Here is a 27,203-nt window from a genome sequence, read left to right on the forward strand (position 1 = left end):
AAAGCCTTTGACCTCGTCAGCAGACGTGGTCTCTTCAGACTACTAGAAAAGATTGGATGCCCACCAAAGCTACTAAGTATCATCACCTCATTCCATGACAATATGAAAGGTACAATTCAACATGGTGGCTCCTCATCAGAGCCCTTTCCTATCCTGAGTGGTGTGAAACAGGGCTGTGTTCTCGCACCCACACTTTTTGGGATTTTCTTCTCCCTGCTGCTTTCACATGCGTTCAAGTCCTCTGAAGAAGGAATTTTCCTCCACACAAGATCAGGGGGCAGGTTGTTCAACCTTGCCCGTCTAGGAGCGAAATCCAAAGTACGGAAAGTTCTCATCAGGGAACTCCTCTTTGCTGACGATGCTGCTTTAACATCTCACACTGAAGAGTGCCTGCAGAGTCTCATCGACAGGTTTGCGGCTGCTTGCAATGAATTTGGCCTAACCATCAGCCTCAAGAAAACGAACATCATGGGGCAGGACGTCAGAAATGCTCCATCCATCAATATTGGCGACCACGCTCTGGAAGTGGTTCAAGAGTTCACCTACCTAGGCTCAACTATCACCAGTAACCTGTGTCTAGATGCAGAAATCAACAAGCGCATGGGAAAGGCTTCCACTGCTATGTCCAGACTGGCCAAGAGAGTGTGGGAAAATGGCGCACTGACACGGAACACAAAAGTCCGAGTGTATCAGGCCTGTGTCCTCAGTACCTTGCTCTACGGCAGCGAGGCCTGGACAACGCACGTCAACCAAGAGCGACGTCTCAATTCATTCCATCTTAGCTGCCTCCGGAGAATACTTGGCATCAGGTCGCAGGACCGTATCTCCAACACAGAAGTCCTCGAGGTGGCCAACATCCCCAGCTTGTACACACTACTGAGTCAGCGGCGCTTGAGATGGCTTGGCCATGTGAGCCCCATGGAAGATGGCAGGATCCCCAAAGTCACATTGTACAGCGAACTTGCCACTGATATCAGACCCACCGGCCGTCCATGTCTCCGCTTTAAAGACGTCTGCAAACGCGACATGAAATCCTGTGACATTGATCACAAGTCGTGGGAGTCAGTTGCCAGCGTTCGCCAGAGCTGGCGGGCAGCCATAAAGACAGGGCTAAAATGTGGCGAGTCAAAGAGACTTAGTAGTTGGCAGGAAAAAAGACAGAGGTGCAAGGGGAGAGCCAACTGTGTAACAGCCCCGAGAAACAAATTTCTCTGCAGCACCTTTGGAAGAGCCTGTCACTCTAGAATTGGCCTTTATAACCACTCCAGGCGCTGCTTCACAAACCACTGACCACCTCCAGGCGCGTATCCATTGTCTCTCGAGATAAGGAGGCCAAAGAAAATTCCATTTCCTGCCTTTTCTTTTGCATTATTTAACCTTTGCCACCTTATTCTTAATAAAGTACATTTGCATAGCTACCCACACTGAGTACCATGTATCTGTAGAAATGTTTTGTTTACGCTGCAAAATTGTATGTCACCTTTTCCATTGTACCACTGCTATAAACTAACTTTTTCTGTTCTCTTCCAATGCTGGAGAAGTAATCTGTTCATCTGTGGTAAAAACAAAACGTTAGCCACCGTTTCTCCTTAGTGAGCTGGAGTGTTATTAACAAAAGTCAAGGAGCATGTATTGGAGAACCAGATTTAATTTAATATCAGGCTTTTTCCTAATGTTGTCTAATGTCTGCAGTCTGAACACCTCCCACAACACATGGCCAAACACCATCCAACCCACATTGCTGACGCCACATGCAGCAAATTCCATCACATTGATCTTTTGTGCTTTACTTACAGCAGACGGCTGAGATGTAGTTTTCTACTTGCGCTTTTTTTTGGCAGAACTGCTTCTGTACCTTCCCTCACTTTTCTAGATGAACACTCTCTTCTCTTTCATCTACACTGAAAGAGTACGTTTCAAGATGAATGTTTCCTGAGCACAGCTCCGTACTGCTCTGGGGAAACACTAGATGTTATATGCTTGCTGGCTGAAATAGATAAAACTGTAAAAGTCTACATAAACAGAGTTTTAAATTAAGAAGCTAATTTGAAACTTTTCTCCCTAATTAATAATTAAGCAGAAACAGACTTAACTGACATGCATTTTGCTGAAAGAAAAGTAGTAAAAATCCCTAAATTGCTTTATAATTTCAGTCGCATCAAATGATATAACCTCCTGATCTGTTTTCACCAAGTGTAAAACGCCCATTTTCAGCGGGGTTTTTTTGTTGCTGTATGAAGTCATGACAGTAAATTAGTGCTAGATACTAAATACTGAAGGAGTGTGTTGTATTTGCAGCCTCATTCTCCATGTAGCAACCTGAGACAGGTAAATAAATGTCCCATTTGTGGAAATTCTGCCGAGGAGATTTAACACATTCTCTGGCTGTAGAGGGGGGGTAGTACTAATTTGAAATGCTGATAGATTTCTTTTGTATGGAGTGGCTGTATATGTACAGGAACACCAGGGGAAAGACTAGGGTTGAATCTGCAAACCATGTGATGATGGTAACGGGACATACTAAATACTGAGGATGTCAGAAATTTAGTGTTTGCCTCCCTTTTCCAAACCTCAAGTCATTTATTTTTTTCATACTGTTGTATGTTGATTCTCGGGTGTTTTGCTTCCTACAGATTGAATTCCTCTGGTCATGTACCTTTTTGGTTAAAAAGCACTATGTTAATATATTTTAACACTATGTTGATATTTTATTAATAGCGTGTATATGGTATATATAATGTTAGTTTTATTTCTAGCATTGAATTGCAGTCCTAGATTGATTTTATCTGCACTTTTCAGAGAAATTAGCTAATGTTCATTTCGTACAAGTAAATATTTTCCTATTTATTGTAACTAGAGTGGAAACAAGGTCGCTATCGCAACCACACCATTTGAGAACACATCAATCAGAACTGGTCCGGCAAGAAGACACAGTTACAGAAGCAGAATGATGAGGCGAAGTAAGAAAACCAAAAAGAAGGAAGGTCAAGAAAGGTACCTGCTCTGTCCTTACTTTTTAAAACTGTGTATAAAGCAAGGAAAGCCATTCAGCCTATTAAGTCCACTCCTTCCAGAGTCCAAGTATGGTTATTTTATCACAGATTCTCATTGCCAACCCCTCCCTATCCTACTCTGGGAGGTGGAGGCAAATCAATCTGAGCTCTCAAGATCTCGAACCAATGTTCCCTCTAAATTTTCTTTGTACTGGGCAGGCTAGAAACTCCTCTGAGCACTAATTATTTCTCCATGGCTGCTTACAGTTTAAAAGTCACTGAATTTTCACAAAGTTGTGAGCGGCCTCTTAATTTCAATGCACGGTATGTTCCAGATTGCAGCACAGCCGCACATGCACCTTCGAGGGAACATTGCTCTCCTCGCATTCTCATGATCCCATTGTCCCTCTCTCCTCACTGTCCCATTCAACGTCTACTCTCAAATGACCCATTCTAATTCTCCGCTTAATTGTTGCATCCTCCCTCTCCTCTCTCATCCCATTCTATTCCTCCTCACATCCGTACCATTCCACCTCTCCTCACGCATTCCACAGCTGGACTGTTAGTTCCCCTTTCTCGACACAACAGCTTGCATTTTCAGGACAGTAGATGGACACAAATCCAACATCTGGGCTTAGATCATAAGCAACCTTAAAAATTGACTCATCTTGATGGGCACAAATCCAACATCTGGGCTTAGATCATAAGCAACCTTAAAAATTGACTCATCTTGCCAAACAGCAAAATGGAACTCACAGTCTGGTCTCTCATCCATTATCCATTGACCCTAGACAGCTGCAATTAGCCTGCGGTTTCCAGAGTGGTTTTTGTGGCTCAGTCAATGCTAAAAGTAGGTGTTCATTGGTCATGCTCCATATATATGATCAATAATCCAATCATCTTCATAAACTTGGCTGTCAGAAAGCTTATTGAAGCTGAATCCATTGATCAGCTTCATCCCCCCAGAATGTGTGTTTATCTTGCCATGATGGGTCATTCCCACTGGGTCGGTGACCTTTGCTTGCTGCGGGCTTTTCTGGGCTACTCTGCTCCAGGTTGAGTCCTGGGGCAATGAGAGATGCTGAATGGGGAGCATTCCCGAGTCTTGCTGTAATCCAGGGTTGGTAACCAGGCGCTCGGTGGGTCCCATCACTTTCACTCCACCACTCCCCTCTCCTCACCCACAGGCCGATCAGCTACCGAGTTATTTTCCTGAGTTCTGAAATTCCAGGATTTGTGCCCCCTACTACAACCCTTGATTGATGAATCCAGAGATCTCACCGTCTGAAGTTGAGTGTCTCCTAGAGTTCTGAGGCTTTGTCCGGCTCCTCGCCTCCTGCCCTTGTCGTAACATGCTGCTCATTTCTGGACACAAGAAGTCTTGTTTTCTCCAGTGAAAATAAGTTTATTGGCTTCATATTTCTTCATAACTTAGCGAAAATCTTTGGTCACCCTGGTCGTTCTTCTGAATCTTTCCTAAGGCGTCTGTATCTTTTTAGGTTAAGGGTGACAAGACTGCATGCCATACTTCAGAATTGGCCTATTCTGGCAGTGCCAATATGAATTGACCTGATGTTTAATCCAATGATTTGTAGGTGTTACAACCAGGTGAAAAGGGGTCTAGAGTTCCCTCTCAGCCTTTGCCTAGTTTAACTGTAACAGGGTTTAATTTTAGAAACACCGTGTTTTTAGCTTCCCCTCAGTGAATCCTTGTTCATTGCTCCAATTGTAAGGCAAATAAATCAGACAGGTTTCCTTAAATTTAAACAAGAAAGGTGGAAGTTTATTAATCTTAAACTCTAATCCGGTTAACGACTACGAATATGCAACGTGACATTGCTAGCATGCATACACGATAAACGCCAATGCAGATAGAGACAGAAAAAGTAGAAAAGAATAAAGGGGAAAAGTTTGAGGCAGTATCAGGATTATAATTACAGTCCTTTGAGTTCAATGTGGAGCCTTTGGTTGCCGGTAAGTCCTGCTGTTCGTTGGGGCCTAGTTCACGCTTCAACTTGTTTCAATGTTGGAGTCTTTTCTCTCTTGAGGTTTGCATGTCTTCCGTGGGTCCAATGGCTTGGGAGAAAGCGAGAGACAGACAGCGAGGAGAGAGGCTTCCTTGTTCCAGCGTCAGTTGCAAACTGCCTTCTGTTCCTTTTTGTGTGGCACAAATCAAAAAAACAAGTTGGCCAGCAGGTCAGTCATGTGACTAACTAGCTTAACCACTTCTGCTTTTGCGGATTGTATTATTTTAGCAGTCCCTGGAATGCGCTTCCTTACAACTTCAATATCTGGTGATCAAAATCTATTTGGGTTAATTGGATCAGGGTATAGTCCTTTGTCTCCACAAGCAGTGTCTCTTAGTATGCAAATGTCCTTCCAGCCCAGTGTTGGGTGATCTTCAAACAAGTCATTTCTTCACTCCAGCAACAGTTTAAAATCAATGTTCATATGACAAAATTAATATGCCTCATTCTTGGCAGGTGGGGGTCTGCATGACACAGGTGAAACACAGTATCCAATTTGCCTTATTGATAACTGCCTCATACTGATCACATAGCTTCAGAGTATGTTCAGTGATCACTCCCAACTTTTCTTCGCACATTGCTGTATGCATTGCCCTACATTTATCCACTTAAAATCCACTTAAAAATCCATCTGCTGTATCTCAGTCAATAAACATAACAGGTCCAATTTTCCTGAAAGATAATTCATCTGCTTTCTACTTGTTACCTGTCCACATGGCTACCTGTCATCAGTAAATTAATTCTGCTTCTCCAGAAACTCCTCATATTGTGAAGAGCTAGACTCCAATGTGACACCACTGATTATTTTTGAAAGGCAAAGCATTTCTTTAGTAGTTAAGCTAATTATAAATTTTTCTTGACAATTTGACATCTCTGTTGAGCATTCTTTAATCTTTCTGAACTAACCCCACATGAGGTACTTGGCTGAAAATCTGATGAAGCTAGATCTACCAGGCTACCCTTCGTTCTCTCACTTTATAATCGCCTCAAGGAATTCCAATAGGTTTGTGACTGGTGAAAATTTACTTTAAGATAATGCCGACTACTCCCTATAATACCTGTATTCTTGATAGTATGTTGTAGAATGGTCTTAAAGTTTCTTTCTGATAAAGTTGTTAGGCTAAATAGCTTATAATTACCACTTGCGCTGTGGATAAAGGGGAGCCTGTTAACATACTGAACTTGGATTTCCAGAAGGCATTTGACAAGGTGCCACATAAAAGGTTATCGTGCAAAGTAGGAGCTCATGGTGTAGGAGGTAACATATTAGCATGGATAGAAGATTGGTTGGCTGTCAGAAAATAGAGAGTATGCATAAATGGATCCTTTTCTGATTGGTAGGATGTGACGAGTGGAGTCCCACAGGGGTCTGTGCTGGGGCCTCAACTTTTTACAATTTATATCAATGACTTAGAATGAGGGGAACAATGGCATGGTAGCTAAATTTGCAGATGACACAAAGATAGGTAGGCATGTATGTTGTGAAGGGGATGTAAAGTGTTTGCAGACCCATATAGATAGGTTGAGTGAGTGGGCAAAAATCTGGCAGATGGAGTATAATGTGGGAAAATGTGAAGTTGTTCGCTTTGGCAAGAAGAATAAAAAAGCTGAGTTTTTCTTAAACGAGGAATGAGGGATCTAGGTGTTCCAGTGCCTGAGTCACAAAAAGTTATTAATCAGGTACAGCAAGTAATAAAGAACGCTAATGGAATGCTATCCTTTATTACGAGAGGAATTGAAAATAAAAGTAAGGATGTTATGCTTCAATTATACAGGTCATAGGTGAGATCTCACCTCGAATACTGTGTGCAGTTTTGGTCTCCTTATTTAAGGAAGGATGTGAATGCATTGGAGGCGGTTCAGAGGTGGTTTACTAGATTGATACCTGGAATGAGCGGGTTGTCTTATGAGCAAAGGTTGGACAGACTGGGCTCATTTTCACTGGAGTTTAGAAGAACGAGGGGAGACTTGAGTGAAGTATATAAGATCGTGAATGGTCTTGACAGGGTGAATGTGGAGTGGATGTTTCCTCTTGTGGGTGAGTCCAGGACTAGGGGGCACTGTTTGAAAATTTGGGGTTGCCCTTTCAGGACAGAGACGAGGAGAAATATTTTCTCAGAGTTGTGCGAATTTGGAATTCTGTGCCTCAGAAGGTGGTGGAGGCGGGGTCATTGAATATTTTTAAGGTTGAGGTAGATAGATTCTTGTTAGGCAAGGGAATCAAAGATTATAGGGGGTAGATGGGAGTGTGGAATTCAAGATAGAAACAGATCAGCCATGATCTTGTTAAATGGCTGAATGGCCTACTTCTCCTAATTCGTATGGTTGTATGTGCATGCTATGCTCCTTTTTTTGCGGATTGCAGCTAGATTTTTCATTCTCCAGTGCTGAAGTGCTATTCTAGTATTTATGGAGCTCTGAAAATATAAAACAAAGGATCACTATGTTTCTTCTTTAGTTCCTTTGAGAATTCTCAGAAATATCCCATCTGGCTCAGAGGTCTTGTGGATACTCAGTTCTTCCAGTTTCAACATAGCACATCCTTTGGTAACTTGGTGTTATGGATCACTTAGTCACATTCTTAAAATAAAAAAGGTTGATTTTGAGTTTTTAAAAAATGCCAAATTTTAACCAGTAACATCTCGTATATTATTTCTCAACAGACGGCGATCGCTCTTTAAAAAGTTTGCGAAGCAGCCCGTCATACTTCACACCAGTCGGAGTTTCACCTCATTGAATCGTTCGCTCTCGTCTAGCGACAGTATGCCTGGGTCACCCACACACAGTTTATCTCCTAGGTCACCAACGCAAAGTTTCCGTTCAGCCCCTGATTTTCAATCTGGTGAGTTTTCAGTTTGTTTGTGAGATTGCTTTATTCTTTAGTATTCTGATTCTGAGAACGCTTCTGCATTTTTTTTTTGCAACATTTTCTTCTAGTGAAACTAGAACATTCTAATACCAGTGCAACATCAAGATTTATGATTATTTCACAATTGGGATTACTGGTTAAATTCTCACAACTGAGAGATGAAAACTTAATAACATTGTGTGTCAGCTTTAGAACATAGAACAGTACAGCACAGTACAGGCCCTTCGGCCCACGATGTTGTGCCGAACCTTTAACCTACTCTAAGATCAAACTAACTATCTACCCTTCATTCTACTATCATCCATGTACCTATCCAAGAGTCGCTTAAATGCCCCTAACGTATCTGCTTCTACTACCACCGCTGGCAGCGCATTCCACGCACCCACCACTCTCTGTGTAAAGAACCTACCTCTGACATCTCCCCGAAACCTTCCTCCAATCACCTTAAAATTATGCCCCCTGGTGATAGCCCTTTCCACCCTGGGAAAAAGTCTCTGACTATCCACTCTATCTATGCCTCTCATCATCTTGTACCCTCTATCAAGTCACCTCTCATCCTTCTTCGCTCCAATGAGAAAAGCCCCTCAATCTTTCTTCGTAGAACATGCCCTCCAGTCCAGGCAGCATCCTGGTAAATCTCCTCTGCACCCTCTCTAAAGCTTCCACATCCTTCCTATAATGAGGCGACCAGAACTGAACATAATATTCCAAGTGTGGTCGAACCAGGGCCTTATAGAGCTGCAGCATAACCTTGCGGCTCTTAAACTCAATCCCCCTGTTAATGAAAACCAACACACCATACGCCTTCTTAACAGCCCGATCAACTTGGGTGGCAACTTTGAGCGATCTATGGACATGGACCCCAAGATCCCTCTGTTCCTGCACACTACCAAGAATCCTGTCTTTAAGCCTGTATTCCACATTCAAATTCGACCTTCCAAAATGAATCACTTCACACTTTTCCAGGTTGAACTCCATCTGCCACTTCTCAGCCCAGCTCTGCATCCTGTCAATGTCCCGTTGCAACCTACAACAGCCTTCCACACTATCCACAACTCCAGCAACCTTCGTGTCATCGGCAAACTTGCTAACTCAGCCTTCCACTTCCTCATCCAAATCATTTATAAAAATCACAAAGAGCAGAGGTCCCAGAACAGATCCTTGTGGAACACCTCTGGTCACCGAGCTCCATGCTGAATACTTTCCATCTACTACCACCCTCTGACTTCTATGGGCTAGCCAATTTTGTATCCAGACAGCCAACTTTCCCTGAATCCCATGCCTCCTTACTTTCTGAATGAGCCTACCATGGGGAACCTTATCCAACGCCTTGCTAAAATCCATATACACCACATCCACTGCTCTTCCTTCATCAACGTGTTTTGTCACATCTTCAAAGAATTCAATAAGGCTTGTGAGGCATGACCTGCCCCTCACAAAGCCACGCTGAATGTCTCTAATCAAACCATGCTTTTCCAAATAATCATAAATCCTGTCTCTCAGAATCCTGTCCAATATTTTGCCCACTACCGACGTAAGACTGACTGCTCTATAATTCCCAGGGTTATCCCTATTCCCTTTCTTGAACAAGGGAACAACATTTGCCACCCTCCAATCATCCGGTACTACTCCAGTGGACAGTGAAGACGCAAAGATCATCGCCAAAGGCGCAGCAATCTCTTCCCTCGCTTCCCGTAATATCCTTGGGTATATCCCGTCTGGCCCCGGGGACTTATCTGTCCTCATATCATTCAAAATTTCCAGCACATCCTCCCTCTTAACCTCAACCTGTTGGAGCATATCAGCCTGTTCCACGCTGTCCTCACAAACGACCAGGTCCCTCTCACTAGTGAATACTGAAGCAAAGTATTCATTTAGGACCTCCCCTACCTCCTCCGACTCCAGGCACAAGTTCCCTCCACTATCCCTGATCGGCCCTACCCTCACTCTGGCCATCCTCTTGTTCCTCATATAAGTGTAGAACACCTTGGGATTTTCCTTAATCCTACCCGCCAAGACTTTTTCATGTCCCTTTCTAGCTCTCCTAAATCCATTCTTCAGTTCCTTCCTGGCTACCTTGTAATCCTCTAGAGCCCTGTCTGATCCTTGCTTCCTCAACCTTAAGTAAGCTTCCTTCTTCCTCTTGACTAGCTGTTCCACATCTCTTGTCATCCAAGGTTCCTTCACCCTACCATTCCTTCCTTACCTCATCGGGACAAACCTATCCAGCAGTCGCAGCAAGTGCTGTCTAAACAACCTCCACATTTCTGTCGTGCATTTCCCTGAGAACATCTGTTCCCAATTTATACTCCCCAGTTCCTGCCTAATAGCATTGTAATTCCCCCTCCCCCAATTAAATATTTTCCCATCCCTTCTGCTCCTGTCCCCCTCCATGACTATAGTAAAGGTCAGGGAGTTGTGGTCACTATCACCGAAATGCTCTCCCACCGAGAGATCTGCCACCTGGCCTGGTTCATTGCCAAGCACCAAGTCCAACATAGTCTCCCCTCTAGTCGGCCTATCTACATATTGAGTCAGGAAACCTTCCTGGACACACCTGACAAAAACTGCTCCATCCAAACTATTTGCACTAAGGAGGTTCCAATCAATATTAGGGAAGTTGAAGTCACCCATGATAACAACCCTGTTACTTCTGCACCTTTCCAAAATCTGCCTCCCAATCTGTTCCTCCATGTCTCTGTTGCTATTGGGGGGTCTATAGAAAACTCCCAATAAAGTGACTGCTCCTTTCCTGTTTCTGACTTCCACCCATAATGACTCAGTAGACAAACCCTCCTCGACGACCTCCCTTTCTGCAGCTGTGATCTATCCCTGATTAACAATGCCACTCCCCCACCTTTTTTACCTCCCTCCCTATTCCTTTTGAAACATCTAAACCCCGGAACATCCAACATCCATTCCTGCCCCTGTGATATCCACGTCTCCGTAATGGCCACAACATCATAGCTGCAAGTACTGATCCATGCTCTAAGTTCATCACCCTTATTCCTGATACTTCTTGCGTTAAAATAGACACACTTCAACCCATCATACTGGCTGCAACTTTGCCCTGTCAGCTGTCTAACCTTCCTCACAGACTCTCTGCACTCGGTATCTGCCTGTTCAACAGCTACCCCACTGATCCGTGGCTCCGGTTCCCATCCCCTTGCCAAACTAGTTTAAACCCTCCCGAAGAACTCTAGCAAACCTCCCGCCCAGGATATTGGTGCCCCTCCAGTTCAGATGCAACCCATCCTTCTTGTACAGGTCCCACCTTCCCCAGAAGGTATCCCAATGATCCACATATCTGAATCCCTCCCTCCTACACCAGTTCTGTAGCCACGTGTTCAGCTGCACTCGCTCCCTGTTTCTAGCCTCACTAGCACGTGGCACCGGTAACAATCCTGAGATTACTACTCTGCTCGTCCTGCCTTTCAGCTTCCAACCTAACTCCCTATATTCGCTTTTCAGGTCCTCATCCCTTTTCTTAGCTATGTCATTGGTACCGATATGTACCACGACCTCTGGCTGCTCCCTCTTTGACTCAGTTAATAACATTTCGCCTCCCTGTCAGAAGTTTGAGAGTTCAAACCGCATGCCAGCGACTTGAGCTCAAAAATCTAGGCTGACACTCCAGTGCAGTACTGAGGGGGTGCTACTCTGTTGGAGGTGCCAGATGAGTTGTTAAACTGAGGCCACATCAGCACACTCAAGTGGATGTAAAAGATCCCGTGGTACTATTTCAAAGAAGAGCAGGTGATTTATCACCAGTCTCCCAGCCAATACTTATCCCTCAAACATAGAATCATAGAAAGTTTACATCACAGAAAAAGGCCACTTGACCTATCGTGTCAGCGCCGGCCCAAAAACGAGCTACCCAGCCTAATCCCACTTTCCAGCATTTGGTCCATAGCTCTGCAGGTTACAGCACCAGAGTTGCATATCCAGACACCTTTTTAAATGAGTTGAGGGTTTCTGTCTTTACTACCTTTTCAGGCAGTAATTCCAGACCCCCACCACCCTCTGGATGAAAAAACATTTCCTCATCTCGGCTCTAAATTTCTATCAGTCACTTTAAATCTATTCCCCCTAGTGACTGACCTCTCGCTAAGGTAAATGGGCACTCCCTGTCCGCTCTATCAAGGCCCCTCACAATTTTGTACATCTCAATCTGATCTCCCCTCAGCCTTCTCTGTTCCAAGGAGAACAACCATAGCCTATCCAATCTTTCCTCATAGCTGCATTTTTCCAGTCCTGGCAACATCCTTGTAAGTCTCCTCTGTACCCTCTCTAGTGCAATTACATCCTTTCTGTAATGAGGTGACCAGAACTGCACACAGTACTCAAGTTGTGGCCTAACTAATATTTTATATAGTTCCAGCATAACCTTCCTGCTCTTATATGCTATACCTCGGCCAATAAAGGAAATTATTCCATATGCCTTCTTAACTACCTTGTCCACCTGTCCTGCTACCTTCAGGGATCTGTGGATATTCCCTCCAAGGTCCCTCACTTCCACCTCTCGGTATTCTCCCATTTAATGTGCATGCCTTTGCTTTGTTTGACCTCTCCAAATGCATCACCTCACATTTTCTCTGGATTAAGTTCCATTTGCCACTTGTATGCCCACCTGATCTGTCCATTGATATCTTCCTGCAGTACAACTATCCTCCTCGCGATCAACCACACAGCCAATCTTTGTGTAGTCTGCACACATCTTGATCATCCCCACCACCCCTTGCCCTGACATTTACATCCAAATCATTAATATATACCACAAAAAGCAGGGGACTTAGTACTGAACAAAAACACCCATCTGTCGTTTCCTGCCACTGATCCAATTTTGTATCCAGCTTACTATATTTCCCTGGAACCCATGGGCTTTTTTTTAAACCAGTCTGCCATGTGGGACCTTGTCAAAAGCCTTGTTAAAATCCAGGTAGACCACATCAACTGTACTCCCCTCATCAATCCTCCTTGTTACTTCAAAAATTTCAATCAAGTTCATCAGACACCATCTTCCCTTAACAAATCCTTGATTAATCCATGCCCTTCTAAGTGACAGTTTATCCTGCAACTCAGAATTGATTGAAATAATTTGCCCACTACTGAGGTTAGATTAATAAAAACAAAAAATGCTGGAAATACTCAGCAGGCCTGGCACCATCTGTGGAGAGGGAAGCAAAGTTAATGTTTCAGGTCAGTGACCCTTCATCAGAACTGGCAAATATTGGAAATGTAATAGGTTTTAAGCAAGTAAAGCGGGGGTGGGGCAAGAGATAACAAAAGAGAAGGTGTTGATAGGGAAAGGTCACAGAGAATAACTGACCAGAAAGTCATGGAGCAAAGGCAAACGGTATGTTAATGGTGTGGTGAAAGACAAAGCGTTAGTGCAGAGAGGGTGTTAATTGACAGAAAACTGAACAGCCTGGCCCCAATCACAAACAGGAAAAAAAACAGTGGGTAGGCACAGTAGAAACAAACTAATAAAATAAACAAAAAAGGAAAAATAACCAAAAATAGAAAGGGGTGCCGTCATGCTCTGAAATTATTGAACTCAGTGTTCAGTCCGGCAGGCTGTAGCGTGCCTAATGGGTAAACGAGTCATAGAGTCATACAGCATAGAAACTGGCCCTTCGGCCCACCACGTCCATGCCGACCATAATGCCTATCTAAACTAATCCCACCTGCCTGCATTAATTCCATATCCCTTGCTCATTGAAGTACCTGTCCAGATGCCTCTTAAATGTTGCTACTGTTCCTGCCTCCACCACCTCCTCTGGCAGCTCATTCCATATACCCACTATTCTTTGTGTGAAAAATTTACCCCTTTGATCCCCTTTAAACCTCCTCCCTCTCACCTTAAATCTATGCCCTCTAGTTTTAGTCACCCCTACCATGGGAAACAGACTCTGGCTATCTACCCTATCTATGCCTCTCATAATTTTATATACCTCTATCATGTCCCCTCTCAACCTCCTTCGCTCCAGGGAAAACAGACCTAGCCTATCCAATCTCTCTTTATAACTCAAGCCCTCCAAACCAGGCAACACCCTTGTGAATCTTTTCTGCACCCTCTCTAGCTTAATCACATCTCTCCAATAGTGCGGCAACCGGAACTGCACACAGTATTCCAAATGCGGCCTAACCAACGTTATGTATAACTGTAACATGACGTCCCAACTCTTGTACTCAATGCTTCGGCCAATGAAGGCAAGCATGCCATACGCCTTCTTCACCACCCTGTCTACCTGTGTTGCCACTTTCAGGGAACTATGTACTTGTACCCCAAGTTTTCTCTGCTCAACAACATTCCCCAGGGCCCTGCCATTCACTGTATATGTCCTGCCCTGGTTTAACTTCCCAAAATGCATCACTTCACACTTGTCTGCGTTAAATTCCATTTGCCAATCCCTTGCCCACTTTCCCAGTTGATCTCTATCCTCTTGTAACCATAGAAAACCTTCTTCACTGTCCACTATACCACCAATTTTGGTGTCATCTGCAAACTTACTAATCATGCCCCCTACATTCACTTCCAAGTCATTAATATATATGACAAACAACAGAGGGCCCAGCACCGATCCCTGCGGCACACCACTGGTCACCGACCTCCAACCTGAAAAACAACCCTCCACTAGCACCCTCTGCCTCCTATCACCAAGCCAATTTTGTATCCAATTGGCTAGCTCACCCTGGATCCCATGTGTTCGAACCTTCTAGACCAGCCTACCATGCAGGACTTTGCCAAAGGCCTTGCTAAAGTCCATGGAGACAACGTCCATCGCTCTGCCCTCGTCAATACTCTTGGTCACCTCTTCGAAAAACTCAATTAAATTCATGAGACATGATTTCCCACGCACAAAGCCATGCTGACTATCCCTAATCAGACCATGCCTTTCCGAATGCATATAAATCGTGTCTCTCAGAATCCCTTCCAATAACTTTCCCACCACTGATGTAAGGCTCATCGGCCTGTAGTTCCCTGGCTTATCCCTGCTACCCTTCTTAAATAAAGGCACAACATTAGCTATCCTCCAGTCTTCCAGTACCTCACCCGTGGCTAACGATGATACAAAAATCTCTGCCAGTGCCCCAGCGATCTCCTCCCTTGCTTCCCAAAGCATCCGAGGATACAGCTGGTCAGGCCCTGGGGATTTATCCACCATAATGAGCTTCAAAACCTCCAACACCACCTCCTTTTGTAATGTTGATATGCTCCAGGATATCGCTGTTCCCTCCCTTGAACTCACTAGCTTCCATGACCTTCTCCACGGTAAATACAGAATGAGGTGCTGTTCCTTGAGCTTGCGTTGATGTTCACTGGAACACTGCAGCAATCCCAGGACAGATATGAGAGCAGTGGGGGAGGGGTGTTGAAATGACCAGCAACCGGAAACTCGGGGTCATGCTTTCGGATTGAGCGGAGGTGTCCCACAAAGCAGTCACCCAGTATGCATTTGGTCTCCCCAATGTAGAGGAGACCACATTGTGAGCCACGAATACAGTATACTAAATTCAAAGAAGTATAAGTAAATCGCTGCTTCACCTGAAAGGAATGTTTGGGGCCTTGGATGAGGTCACACTGACTGGCCTGTCCCTTGCTCCCTTTTTAAGCAGGTACAACATGAGCAGTTCTCCAATCCTCCAGCACCACACCTGTATCCAGTGAGGACTGGAAAATGATGGTCAGATTGTCCGCTGTTACCTCTCTGGCTTCTTTCGACAGCCAGGGGTACATTTCATCCAGCCCCGGTGTTTTATCCACTTTCAAGGATGCAAATCCCATTAATACTTCCTCTCTCCCTATGTTTATCACATCCAATACTTCACACCTCCTTTTTAACTACAATATCTGCATCGTCCATCTCTTTTGTGAAGATAGATGCAAAGTATTCATATGAAGAACCATACCAACATCTTCCATCCCTACACAAAGCTTACCTTTTTGGTCTTTTATTGGCCCTACTCTTTCCATAGTTGTCCTCTTATTCTTAATGTATGGTTAAACGATCTTTAGGTTCACCTTGATTTTTCTTTCCAAAATTCTTTCATGTCTTCTCTTTTCTTTCCTAATTTCATTTTTGATTTCAGCCCTCCACTTTTTACACTCCTCTTGGCTTTTTGTAGTATTGGGTTGTTGGACATAAACTTTCCTTTTCTGCCTAACCTTGGCCAGTAAGCTCCTTGAGATCTAGGGGGCTCTAGATTTGGTCGTCCCACCCTTTCTCTTTGTGGGAACATGTTTACTCTGAACCCCATGAATCTCCCCTTTGAATGCTTCCTACTGCTCTGGCACTGATTTACCTTCAAGTAGCTGTTTCCAGTCTACTTTTGTAAAATCACTCCTCAGCTTAGTAAAATTGGCCTTGACAGAATTTCAGAATAGTTACAGTGCAGAAGGAGGCCATTCGGCCCATCTGGTCACCTCCAGTTCTCCGAATAAGCATTTCACCTAATACCATTCCCCCCGCCTTCTCCCCGTAACCCTGCCCATTCCTCTTTTTGAAAAAACATTCTAATTCCCTTTGAAATGCCTCAATTGAACCTGCCCCAACCACCTGGATAACCAGGGAAAGAGTAGGGCCCATTAGGGACCAAAGTGGCAATCTGTGTGTGGAGCCGGAGGACATAGATGAGGTTTTAAATGATTATTTTTTCATCTGTTTTCACTGTGGAGAAGGACAATGTAGGTGTAGAGATCAGGGAGGGGGATTGTGATATACTTGAACATATTAACATTGAAAGGGAGGAAGTATTAGATGTTTTAGTGGGCTTAAAAGTGGATAAATCCCCAGGCCCAGATGAGATGTATCCCAGGCTGTTATGTGAGGCAAGGGAGGTGATAGCAGGGATTCTAACACAAATTTTCAGATCCTCCCTGGCCACGGGAGAGGTGCCAGAGGACTGCAGGACAGCGAATGTGGTACCATTATTCAAGAAGAGTAGCAGGGATAGACCAGGTAATTACAGACCGGTGAGTCTAACAGCGGTTGGGAAACGATTGGAAAAAATTCTGAGGGACAGGCTTAATCTCCACTTGAAGAGGCAGGGAATAATTAGCGATAGTCAGCATGGCTTTGTCAGGGGGAGATCGTCTCTAACTAACTTGATTGAATTTTTCGAGGAGGTGACGAGATGTGTAGGTGAGGGTAAAGCAGTTGATGTAGTCGACATGGACGTCAGTAAGGCCTTTGATAAGGGCCCGCATGGGAGATTGGTTAAGAAGGTAAGAGCCCATGGGATCCAGTGCAATTTGGCAAATTGGATCCAAAATTGGCTTGGTGGCAGGAAACAGAGGGTAATGGTCGAGGGTTGTTTTTGCAAGTGAAAGCCTGTGACCAGTGGTGTACCACAGGGATCAGTGCTGGGACCCTTGCGGTGTGGAGTGTACATTCATGATTTAGACGTGAATATAGGAGGTATGATAAGTAAGTTTGCAGATGACACGAAACTTGGTGGTGTCATAAATAGTAAGGAGGAAAGCCTTAGAATACAGGACGATATAGATGGGCTGGTAACATGGGCAGAGCAGTGGCAAATGGAATTTAATCCTGAGAAGTGTGAGGTGATGCATTTTGGGAGGACTAACAAGGCAAGGGAATATACAATGGATGGTAGGACCGAGGAAGTACAGAGGGTCAGAGGGATCTTGGTGTACTTGTCCATAGATCACTGAAGGCAGCAGCACAGGTAGATAAGGTGGTTAGGAAGGCATATGGGATACTTGCCTTTATCAGCCAAGGCATAGAATATAAGAGCAGGGAGGTTATGATGTGATTGCACTGGAGAGGGTGCAGAGAAGATTCACCAGGATGTTGCCTGGGCTGGAGTATTTCAGCTATGAAGTGAGACTGAAAAGGCTCGGGCTGTTTTCCTGAGAGCAGAGAAGGCTGAGGGGGGACATGATAGAGGTATATGAAATTATGAGGGGCATTGATAGATTAGATAGGAAGAAACTGTTTCCCTTAGCGGAGGGGTCAGTAACCAGGGGGCATAGATGTAAGGTAAGGGGCAGGTTTAGAGGGGATTTGAGGAAAAATGTTCTCACCCACAGGGTGGTTGGAATCTGGAACGCACTGCCTGAAGGGCTGGTAGAGGCAGGAACCCTCACAACATTTAAGAAGTATTTAGATGAGCACTTGAAACGCCATAGCATACAAGGATATGTGCCAAGTGCTGGAAAATGGGATTAGAGTAGTTAGGTGCTTGATGGCCAGCACACACGATGGGCACTGTTGTTCAGCAGGGAGGGACAAAGCGCAGAAGAGCAATAGTTATAGGGGACTCTATAGTCAGGAGCACAGATAGGCGCTTCTGTGGACGTGAAAGAGACTCCAGGAAGGTATGTTGCCTCCCTGGTGCCAGGGTCAAGGATATCTCTGAACGGACAGAGGGCATTCTGAAGGGGGAGGGTGAACAGCTAGAGATTGTGGTACACATCGGTACCAATGACATAGGCAGGAAGAGTGATGAGGTCCTGCAGGGGGAGTTTAGGGAGTTAGGTAGTAAGTTTAAAAAACAGGACCTCTAGGGTTGTAATCTCTGGATTACTCCCTGTGCCATGTGCCAGTGAGGCTAGAAATAGGAAGATAGTGCAGCTAAACACGTGGCTGAGCAGCTGGTGTAGAAGGGAGGGTTTCGGATATCTGGACCATTGGGCTCTCTTCAGGGACAGATGGGACCTGTACAAGAAGGACGGGTTGCATCTAAACTGGAAGGGTACTAATATCCTGGCTGCGAGGTTTGCTCGCGTCACTCAGGAGGGTTTAAACTAGTGTGGCAGGTGGGTGGGAACCAGAGCAGTAGGACAGCTAGTGAAGTAAATGAGGAGGACATAGTAAATAAGGCCAGTAGGACTAAGAGGAAGAGCAGGCAGGGAGATGATGCTGAGCACAGCGGGACTGGTGGTCTGAAGTGCATTTGTTTCAATGCGAGAAGTATAACAGGTAAGGCAGATTAACTTAGAGCTTGGATTAGTACTTGGAAATATGATGTTGTTGCTATTACAGAGACTTGGTTGAGGGAAGGGCAGGATTGGCAGCTAAATGTTCCAGGCTTTAGAAGCTTCAGGCGGGATAGAGGGGGATGTAAAAGGGGTGGGGGAGTTGCATTACTGGTTAAGGAGAATATCACAGCTGTACTGCGGGAGGACACCTCAGAGAGGTCATGCAGCGAGGCAATATGGGTGCAGCTCAGGAATAGGAAGGGTGCAGTCACGATGTTGGGGGTTTACTACAGGCTTCCCAACAGCCAGCGGGAGGTAGAGGAGCAGATATGTAGACAGATTTTGGAAAGATGTAAAGGTAACAGGGTTGTAGTGGTGGGTGATTTTAACTTCCCCAATATTGACTGGGACTCACTTAGTGCTAGGGGCTTGGATGGGGCAGAATTTGTGAGGAGCATCCAGGAGAGCTTCTTGAAACAGTATGTAGATCCCCAACTAGGGAAGGGGCCATTCTGGACCTGGTATTGGGGAATGAGCTCGGCCAGGTGGTCGAAGTTTCAGTTGGGGAGCATTTTGGGGGCAGTGACCATAATTCCATAAGTTTTAAGGTTCTTGTGGATAAGGATAAGAGTAGTCCTCGGGTGAAGGTGCTAAATTGGGGGAAGGCTAATTATAACAATATTAGGCAGGAACTGAAGAATTTAGATTGGGGGCGGCTGTTTGAGGGTAAATCAACATCTGACATGTGGGAGTCTTTCAAACGTCAGCTGATTAGAATCCAGGACCATGTTCCTGTGAGGAAGAAAGACAAGTTTGGCAAGTTTCGGGAAGCTTGGATAACACGGGATATTGTGAGCCTAGTCAAAAAGAAAAAGGAAGCATTTGTAAGGGCTGGAAGGCTAGGAACAGATGAAGCACTTGAGGAATATAAAGACAGTAGGAAGGAACTTAAGCAAGGAGTTAGGAGGGCTAAAAGGGGTCATGAAAAGTCATTGGCAAACAGGATTAAGGAAAATCCCAAGGCTTTTTATACATATATAAAGAGCAAGAGGGTAACCAGGGCAAGGGCCCACTCAAGGACAGAGATGGGAATCTATGTGTGGAGCCAGAGGAAATGGGTGAGGTGCTAAATGAGTACTTTGCATCAGTATTCACCAAAGAGAAGGACTTGGTGGATGATGAGCCTAGGGAAGGGAGTGTAGATAGTCTCAGTCATCTCATTATCAAAAAGGAGGAGGTATTGGGTGTCTTGCAAAGCATTAAGGTAGATAAGTCCCCAGGGCCTGATGGGATCTACCCTAGAATACTGAGGGAGGCAAGGGAAGAAATTGCTGGGGCCTTGACAGAAATCTTTGCATCCTCATTGGCTACAGGTGAGGTCCCAGAGGACTGGAGAATAGCCAATGTTGTTCCTTTGTTTAAGAAGGGTGGTAAGGATAATCCAGGAAATTATAGGCCGGTGAGCCTTACATCAGTGGTAGGGAAACTATTAGAGAGGATTATTCGGGACAGGATTTACTCCCATTTGGAAACAAACAAACTTATTAGCGAGAGACAGCATGGTTTTGTGAAGGGGAGGTCATGTCTTACTAATTTGATTGAGTTTTTTGAGGAAGTGACGAAGATGATTGATGAGGGAAGGGCGGTGGATGTTGTCTATATGGACTTTAGTAAAGCCTTTGACAAGGTCCCGCATGGCAGACTGGTGCAAAAGGTGAAGTCACACGGGATCAGAGGTGAGCTGGCAAGATGGATACAGAACTGGCTCAGTCACAGAAGACAGAGGGTAACAGTGGATGGGTGTTTTTCTGAATGGAGGGATGTGACTAGTGGTGTTCCGCAGGGATCAGTGCTGGGACCTTTGCTGTTTGTAGTATATATAAATGATTTGGAGGAAAATGTAGCTGGTCTGATTAGTAAGTTTGCGGACGACACAAAGGTTGGTGGAGTTGCGGATAATGATGAGGATTGTCAGAGGATACAGCAGGATATAGATCGGTTGGAGACTTGGGCGGAGAAATGGCAGATGGTGTTTAATCCGGACAAATGTGAGGTAATGCATTTTGGAAGGTCTAATGCAGGTGGGAGGTATACAGTAAATGGCAGAACCCTTAGGAGTATTGACAGGCAGAGAGATCTGGGTGTACAGTTCCACAGGTCACTGAAAGTGGCAACGCAGGTGAATAAGGTAGTCAAGAAGGCATATGGCATGCTTGCCTTCATCGGTCGGGGCATAGAGTATAAAAATTGGCAAGTCATGTTGCAGCTGTACAGAACCTTAGTTAGGCCACACTTAGAATATTGCGTGCAATTCTGGTCGCCACACTACCAGAAGGACGTGGAGGCTTTGGAGAGGGTACAGAGGAGGTTTACCAGGATGTTGCCTGGTCTGGAGGGCATTAGCTATGAGGAGAGGTTGGATAAACTCGGATTGTTTTCACTGGAACGACGGAGGTGGAGGGGCGACATGATAGAGGTTTACAAAGTTATGAGCGGCATGGACAGAGTGGATAGTCAGAAGCTTTTTCCCAGGGTGGAAGAGTCAGTTACTAGGGGACATAGGTTTAAGGTGCGAGGGGCAAAGTTTAGAGGGGATGTGCGAGGCAAGTTTTTTACACAGAGCCTGGAACATGCTGCCAGGGGAGGTGGTGGAAGCAGATACGATAGCGACGTTTAAGAGACATCTTGACAAATATATGAATAGGAAGGGAATAGAGGGATATGGGCCCCGGAAGTGCCGAAGGTGTTAGTTTAGGCAGGCATCAAGATCAGCGCAGGCTTGGTGGGCCGAATGGCCTGTTCCTGTGCTGTACTGTTCTTTGTTCTTTGAAGGGCTTGTTTCTGTGCTGTTTCACTCTATGACTCTATTCCTTCTCTCTGTTTTCTGTCTGTTAACCAATTCTCAGTCCATGCCAGTGTAGTACCCCCAATCCCATGTGCTCTAATTTTTCCTAGTAACCTCCTGTGTGGGACCTTATCAAAAACCTTCTGAAAATCCAAATACACGACACTGATTCCCCCTTATCTATTCTGCTAGTTACACCCTCCAACTGACCAATTGTTTTTGCGCTTCTGAGGTTTGCCTGTATATTTGCTCTTTGATCTCCCTCTGACTGTTTGGGGGTCAATAGTACGCTCCCAGCAGTGTGACTGCCCCTTTTTTGTCCCTTAGCTCAATCCATATGGCCTCATTTGATGATCCTTCTAAGATACCATCCCTCCTCATAACTAATTCTTTCGTTGACCAAAATTGCCCACCCCCCCCCCACCCACACATTTTTACCCCCTCTCTATCACGTCTGAAAAGCCTGTAACCAGGAACATTGAGCTGCCATTCCTGACCCTCCTTGAGCCTTGTTTCTGTAATAGCTGTGTTATCATACTGCCATGTGTCTATCTGTGCCCTCAGCTTGTCTGCAAGGAGTATAGCAAATAAAACATTGAGGAGAATAGCAAAAAAAACGAACTGGTCATTATCATATTGATGTTTGTGGGAGCTTCTGTGCAAATTGGCAGTCACGTTTCCTACATTACTGTAGTAACTACACTTCAAAACTACTTCATTATCTGTAAAGCGCTTTGGGACATCATGAAAGGCACTATATAAATGCAAGTCTTTCATTTTTTCTTTACATCTTAGTCCATGCTGTGGAAAATCTATAAAATAAGCACCCACAGTTCTTTAGTTTTCTAAAATATTTTTGAATGCATTATAGACTATAGACACATTTGTTCCAAGATAAGTAATACTGTCAAATTTCAGTAAAAAGACCATAATTGCTATCACTTTGTTTATACTTTTCCTGAACCTATAACCTCCATTTATTATAATGAATAAAGGTAAGAGCTACTGTAAAGTCCAGTATAATGGCCACACAACATAAAAGCTTCATCCTGATTTTTATGCTTGGCATTCATTGATTATGCTGGTCCTCCTATTTTAGTAATGAAATTTGACTGTAAATATATTTGGTGCTCAGAAAATGTAGAATAGATTCAAGAAAGAGCCCAATCGACAAGCTCTTTTCCCCTCTTCTCATGAAAGCTCCCACTCATGCTGTGGTAAAGTTCCACAGGTGTCTACATTATCTATCTATGGACAATGACATCTATTTCGCTTTGGAACATCACAGCTGCGTTAAACATTGGTGTCCTTGCCCGGTACCCACACATCTGCAATTTCCATTTGAGGTTGCCGGAGAAGGGACCCGAGCAAGTTTTTCATGTTCCTTGCCCAGTGATATTGAGACAAATTGTAGTACTCCTACTGTTGCCCATATGCCAAATGCTTATATTCTGACAATCCAGGAATTGAACACAGGACCTTTGTGATCTCCTGTCTCAGTAGCACATTACTGGGTATATTCACCCATTGAGCCTCAGTAGATCTTTAGAATTAACCTGTTGTGTTAACTTAATGACTTCAATCATGCATGGGGTTGTTAACAGATTCTACTTCTTGAGATTTCTCGGTTGAATTCAGCAATCTACTGTTTCAATAGCTGTATAAAAAAAAATTGAAGAGTCTTGTCATTACCAAATGTTGTATCACAACATTCAAATCTTGTCAGCTATAAGTATAGTGGCAAGTTATAAGGTGATGACGTGTCTTTTTCTCAGTAATGTAAGATGTTCATAGTTTGGGGAAGCGATTGACAAACTAACCACTGTTTTGTTTTGTTTTAACAGGTACAAATTCTTCACAAAGCAGTTCCCCCAGCTCAAGCGCTCCAAATTCTCCTGCTGGCTCTGGTCACATTAGACCAAGTACGCTTCATGGATTGAGTTCAAAGCTAGGTGGACCAAAATATAGATCAGGCAGACGTAAATCAGCTGGTAGTATCCCTCTATCCCCGCTGGCACGAACCCCATCTCCTACACCCCAACCAACTTCACCACAGAGATCACCATCACCCTTGCTTGGACACTCAGTTGGAAGTTCCAAAATGGCACAGGCTTTTCCGGCTAAGATGCACTCACCACCAACTATTTTAAGGCACATGGTTCGGCCTAAAAGTGCAGAACCTCCAAGATCACCATTATTAAAGAGAGTGCAGTCTGCTGAAAAACTTTCTCCGTCTTATACTTCTGACAAAAAACAATTGTGTGCTCGTAAGCATAGCCTAGAAACATCTCAAGCAGAAGGAAGGAAAGAGTCTTTACAGAGAGATTTGTGTCTCCATAGTTTAGAAGAGAATGCATTTGAAATATCTTCTATCACCAAAGTTAGACCTGTGGAGCAGGGGTGTCTCAAACGTCCTGTGGCAAGAAAATTGGGAAGACAGGAGTCACTGGATGAGGTAGATAAAGAGAAACTAAAGGCAATAGTTGTAAAGAAGAAAAACAATTGGAATGTGAGACGAGAATCTCTTCAAAAACAAAATGCTATACAAGAACCAATCTCTGGACGTGAAAATATAGCTCGAGTAACTGTAGAGACGGGTGAGTTTCATTTGGAAGTTGCTGAAGGTTCTAAGTATAATGAAATTAAAATGCGAAGTTCAGATGAACAGCGCATTACAGCAAGTGGCCCGCAGTTATTTTCTTACAAAAAACTAAGTATAAGCTCCAGTATTCACAATGACATCCCATCAGTGTTACAAACTGCACGACCTGTTTCAGAGATTGGAAGTTGCGCGTCAACTCCTGGTGTACCTAACTCTGAGAAAGTTGCACAACCAACAATGGTTTCCCTAGAGGTGGAGAAATTCTGTGGAAAGGAAGGTGATGTAGAATGGACTAGAAAACAAACTAAAGAATCAACTGTTTGTGAAAGGTTGGAAACCAAGACTTCAAATTTAGAACGATTAGGAAGCAAAAAATGTTACAGAGAAACTAATAATGGTCAGGGTTCATCAGAAATATTCAAGAGTGAAATGATCTCACCTGCCCATAACACTGAACCAAAGACACTAATATCTTTGAACAAAGAGGAATCTTCAGATGTCAAGAAAAACAATACATCAGCAAGTACTGCATGCACCGCTAATAGTCATTTCAAGTCAACCCCATCTGACTGTTCCAAAATAGTAACTGGAATGGCTCAAGTTGCTCTGGATAAACCACAATTAAGTTTAATAACTGAGAGTGTTACTAGGCAAATGACTGAATGTAAAATGGACGGCAGATCTATCTTGAGCCTAAAGCCACTGGAAGGTACCTTTGATATTGCTTTCTTGTCAGGTCCGAGTACATCAAAGGCAGAGACATATTTATCTGCAAGACATGAACAGCAGAACTCCTCAGCAAAGAGCACGTTATCCCAGAAGCCCAGCCCGAATAATAATGCACAAGCATCTCTTTCAAAAAGCAACGCGCCTGATGCTCACTGTCGCGAGGCAGATGAAGCAAAGACTGTTTCTCAAAGTTCACTTCTTAGTTGTTTATCTGTTGAGGCCATACCAGTAGGTGGAAAGGCTGAGACAAAGGAAAGCAGTTCAACACATTTGATAAAGGATAGAACCTGTGAGACCGAATGCAGTCTCAGGTCTGAAACTCAAAGCACAAGTTCAGAAATGTGTGCATCTACTGAAATAAAAGACACCATGGACTTCAAGGGAAATAAACAAGTTAGTTATTCACAGTCATGTACTGTGAAGAAAGAGCACACTTGGAAGGATTCATCAAAGTTGTCCTCCATGCAACGCCTTGCTCCTTATAGTACACATCCAGAAGTGGACACAAGCAACCAAAAACAATGCCCGATGGAAGCATTACAGGACAGGCAATCTAAGAAGTCATAGCAGTTTGAAATGGAGGGTTTTAGTGTAGTGAAAAAATGAAGGCAAAATAGCAAAAGGCATAAATAAACTGACAACAATATTTTACTCATTCATAAGCATGGCAGAATCCTGTTTCTGAGTAAATAAAGTCTTTGGGTTGATATTTTCACAAAAGTTAAATATTGATTTCTGTCCCTCCCCCGCACCCCACCCCACAATTGCTTTGTTGAAAATGACTGATATAAATGTCCTGGTATTTATACAAGATCACTTGAATATCTGAAATATTGGGTGTAGAAAGATCTTTTTTATGTAGATAAAATGTAATAAATGGCTTATGCAGGTTGGGAGAAAAACATTTGCAGGCATAATTTAACCATGAAGACACGTAACATACTCCTTGTTCTCTACAGTAACCTGAATAAATGTTCATTGTGTGGTTAAAAAGTGGTGTTATTTCATCTGTAACAATTTTTCACATGAAAGCACCCTTAGTGGCATTCAGTAAAAGTTGCTGTATAAATGGAGCATTGTGTGGCTATGGAAAAGCTTGCTGTTTTTAAGCAGGTAACGCTAAAATTTACATTCCGTTTGAATGCATTGAGTAGCTCTGTACATTTCAAATAACATCATTCATTTGTGAGGAAAAACTGTACATATGATTATCTACAAAAAGAAATTGATGGGTTTTTTGTTCAAAAGGTCAGACCCATTGTAGCCACTCAGTGCTGAATGGAATTGGCTTTTTAAAATTAATTTTGCAAAGCCTTTATTTATCTGTTCCCGTGTAGAAAAATGGGATTTAGTGTTTGTTTTTGGTTGAAATAAGCAGGAATGCACAGGTAGGAACACATATTGCTGAGAAAACTTAGTTGAGAAAAATCCCTGTGAAGATGTTATCTCCCATTCGACAGCCTTTAAACAAAATCTCTGTGCTCTCAGCTAGTTTTAAAGCATATTAAACACTTGTTTACAAATATATCAAGACATGTAAATAACTCTATATGGCAATGTTAACGTTTGCCGGATCTGTGCGTGGCATTTTGGAAACCTCACAGGTATTTTGTTTGTATATGTACGAATTTCTGTTTTGGTAATAATGTACCAACACACTGCTGAACGTGTAAAGACTGTTGGGCTGTGTGGATCTGGTTTGTTGTGTTCTGTTGTGGCGCAGGTGAAGTCAGATGTGTGCTGTACCTGTTGGCTTGGAGTACTCGCTGTAGTTGGACTGATGCTTAAAGCAATGATTTGAAATATGCTGTCAGAACTGTGCAATAAAAAATGTTTGCAGCTTCTGTGTTTTGTTTTTCCACCACAGAGCTTTGTGAATGTTCTAACTGTTGTATTGTAATGGAAAAGAAATATTTATATTTATGCATTTCCATATCACAAAATAAATGTTTTTCAGCATGAAAAGATGTCTGTTCATTACAGCAGCTGAAAGTCTTACTATTCTTTCAATAACAAGAAAAAAAAACTAAACGGTCAAAGTCAGTGTTTCTGGCTTTTCAAAGTCCATCTGTAATAATGTTTGTCTTTGGCAAATACATGAATGTAACGTATTGGAAAAACATATTTAAATGGGCTTTCTTGCATTACCAAAGCGTTTGTTAGGGTTACCCTAATTATCCCGTGACTTTA

At 43.6% G+C, this 27,203-nt stretch overlaps 1 protein-coding gene across 6 annotated transcripts in view; it reads left to right on the forward strand.

Moving 5' to 3' along the window:
* The window catches only part of mast4 (microtubule associated serine/threonine kinase family member 4), a 575,541-nt gene extending 548,563 nt beyond the window's left edge, over positions 1-26,978 (forward strand). For all 6 annotated transcript variants that reach the window (XM_068029433.1, XM_068029434.1, XM_068029435.1 and 3 more), the window contains 3 exons: positions 2,858-2,994; positions 7,684-7,862; positions 23,527-26,978. In XM_068029433.1, coding sequence (XP_067885534.1) covers positions 2,858-2,994; positions 7,684-7,862; positions 23,527-25,580 — 2,370 coding nt within the window. In that variant the 3' untranslated portion in view covers positions 25,581-26,978. The remainder of the gene's footprint in view (positions 1-2,857; positions 2,995-7,683; positions 7,863-23,526) is intronic.
* Positions 26,979-27,203: the final 225 nt, after the last annotated feature.

This window comes from Heterodontus francisci, chromosome 4, assembly GCF_036365525.1.
Source record: "Heterodontus francisci isolate sHetFra1 chromosome 4, sHetFra1.hap1, whole genome shotgun sequence".
In the NCBI taxonomy this organism is placed as follows: domain Eukaryota; kingdom Metazoa; phylum Chordata; class Chondrichthyes; order Heterodontiformes; family Heterodontidae; genus Heterodontus; species Heterodontus francisci.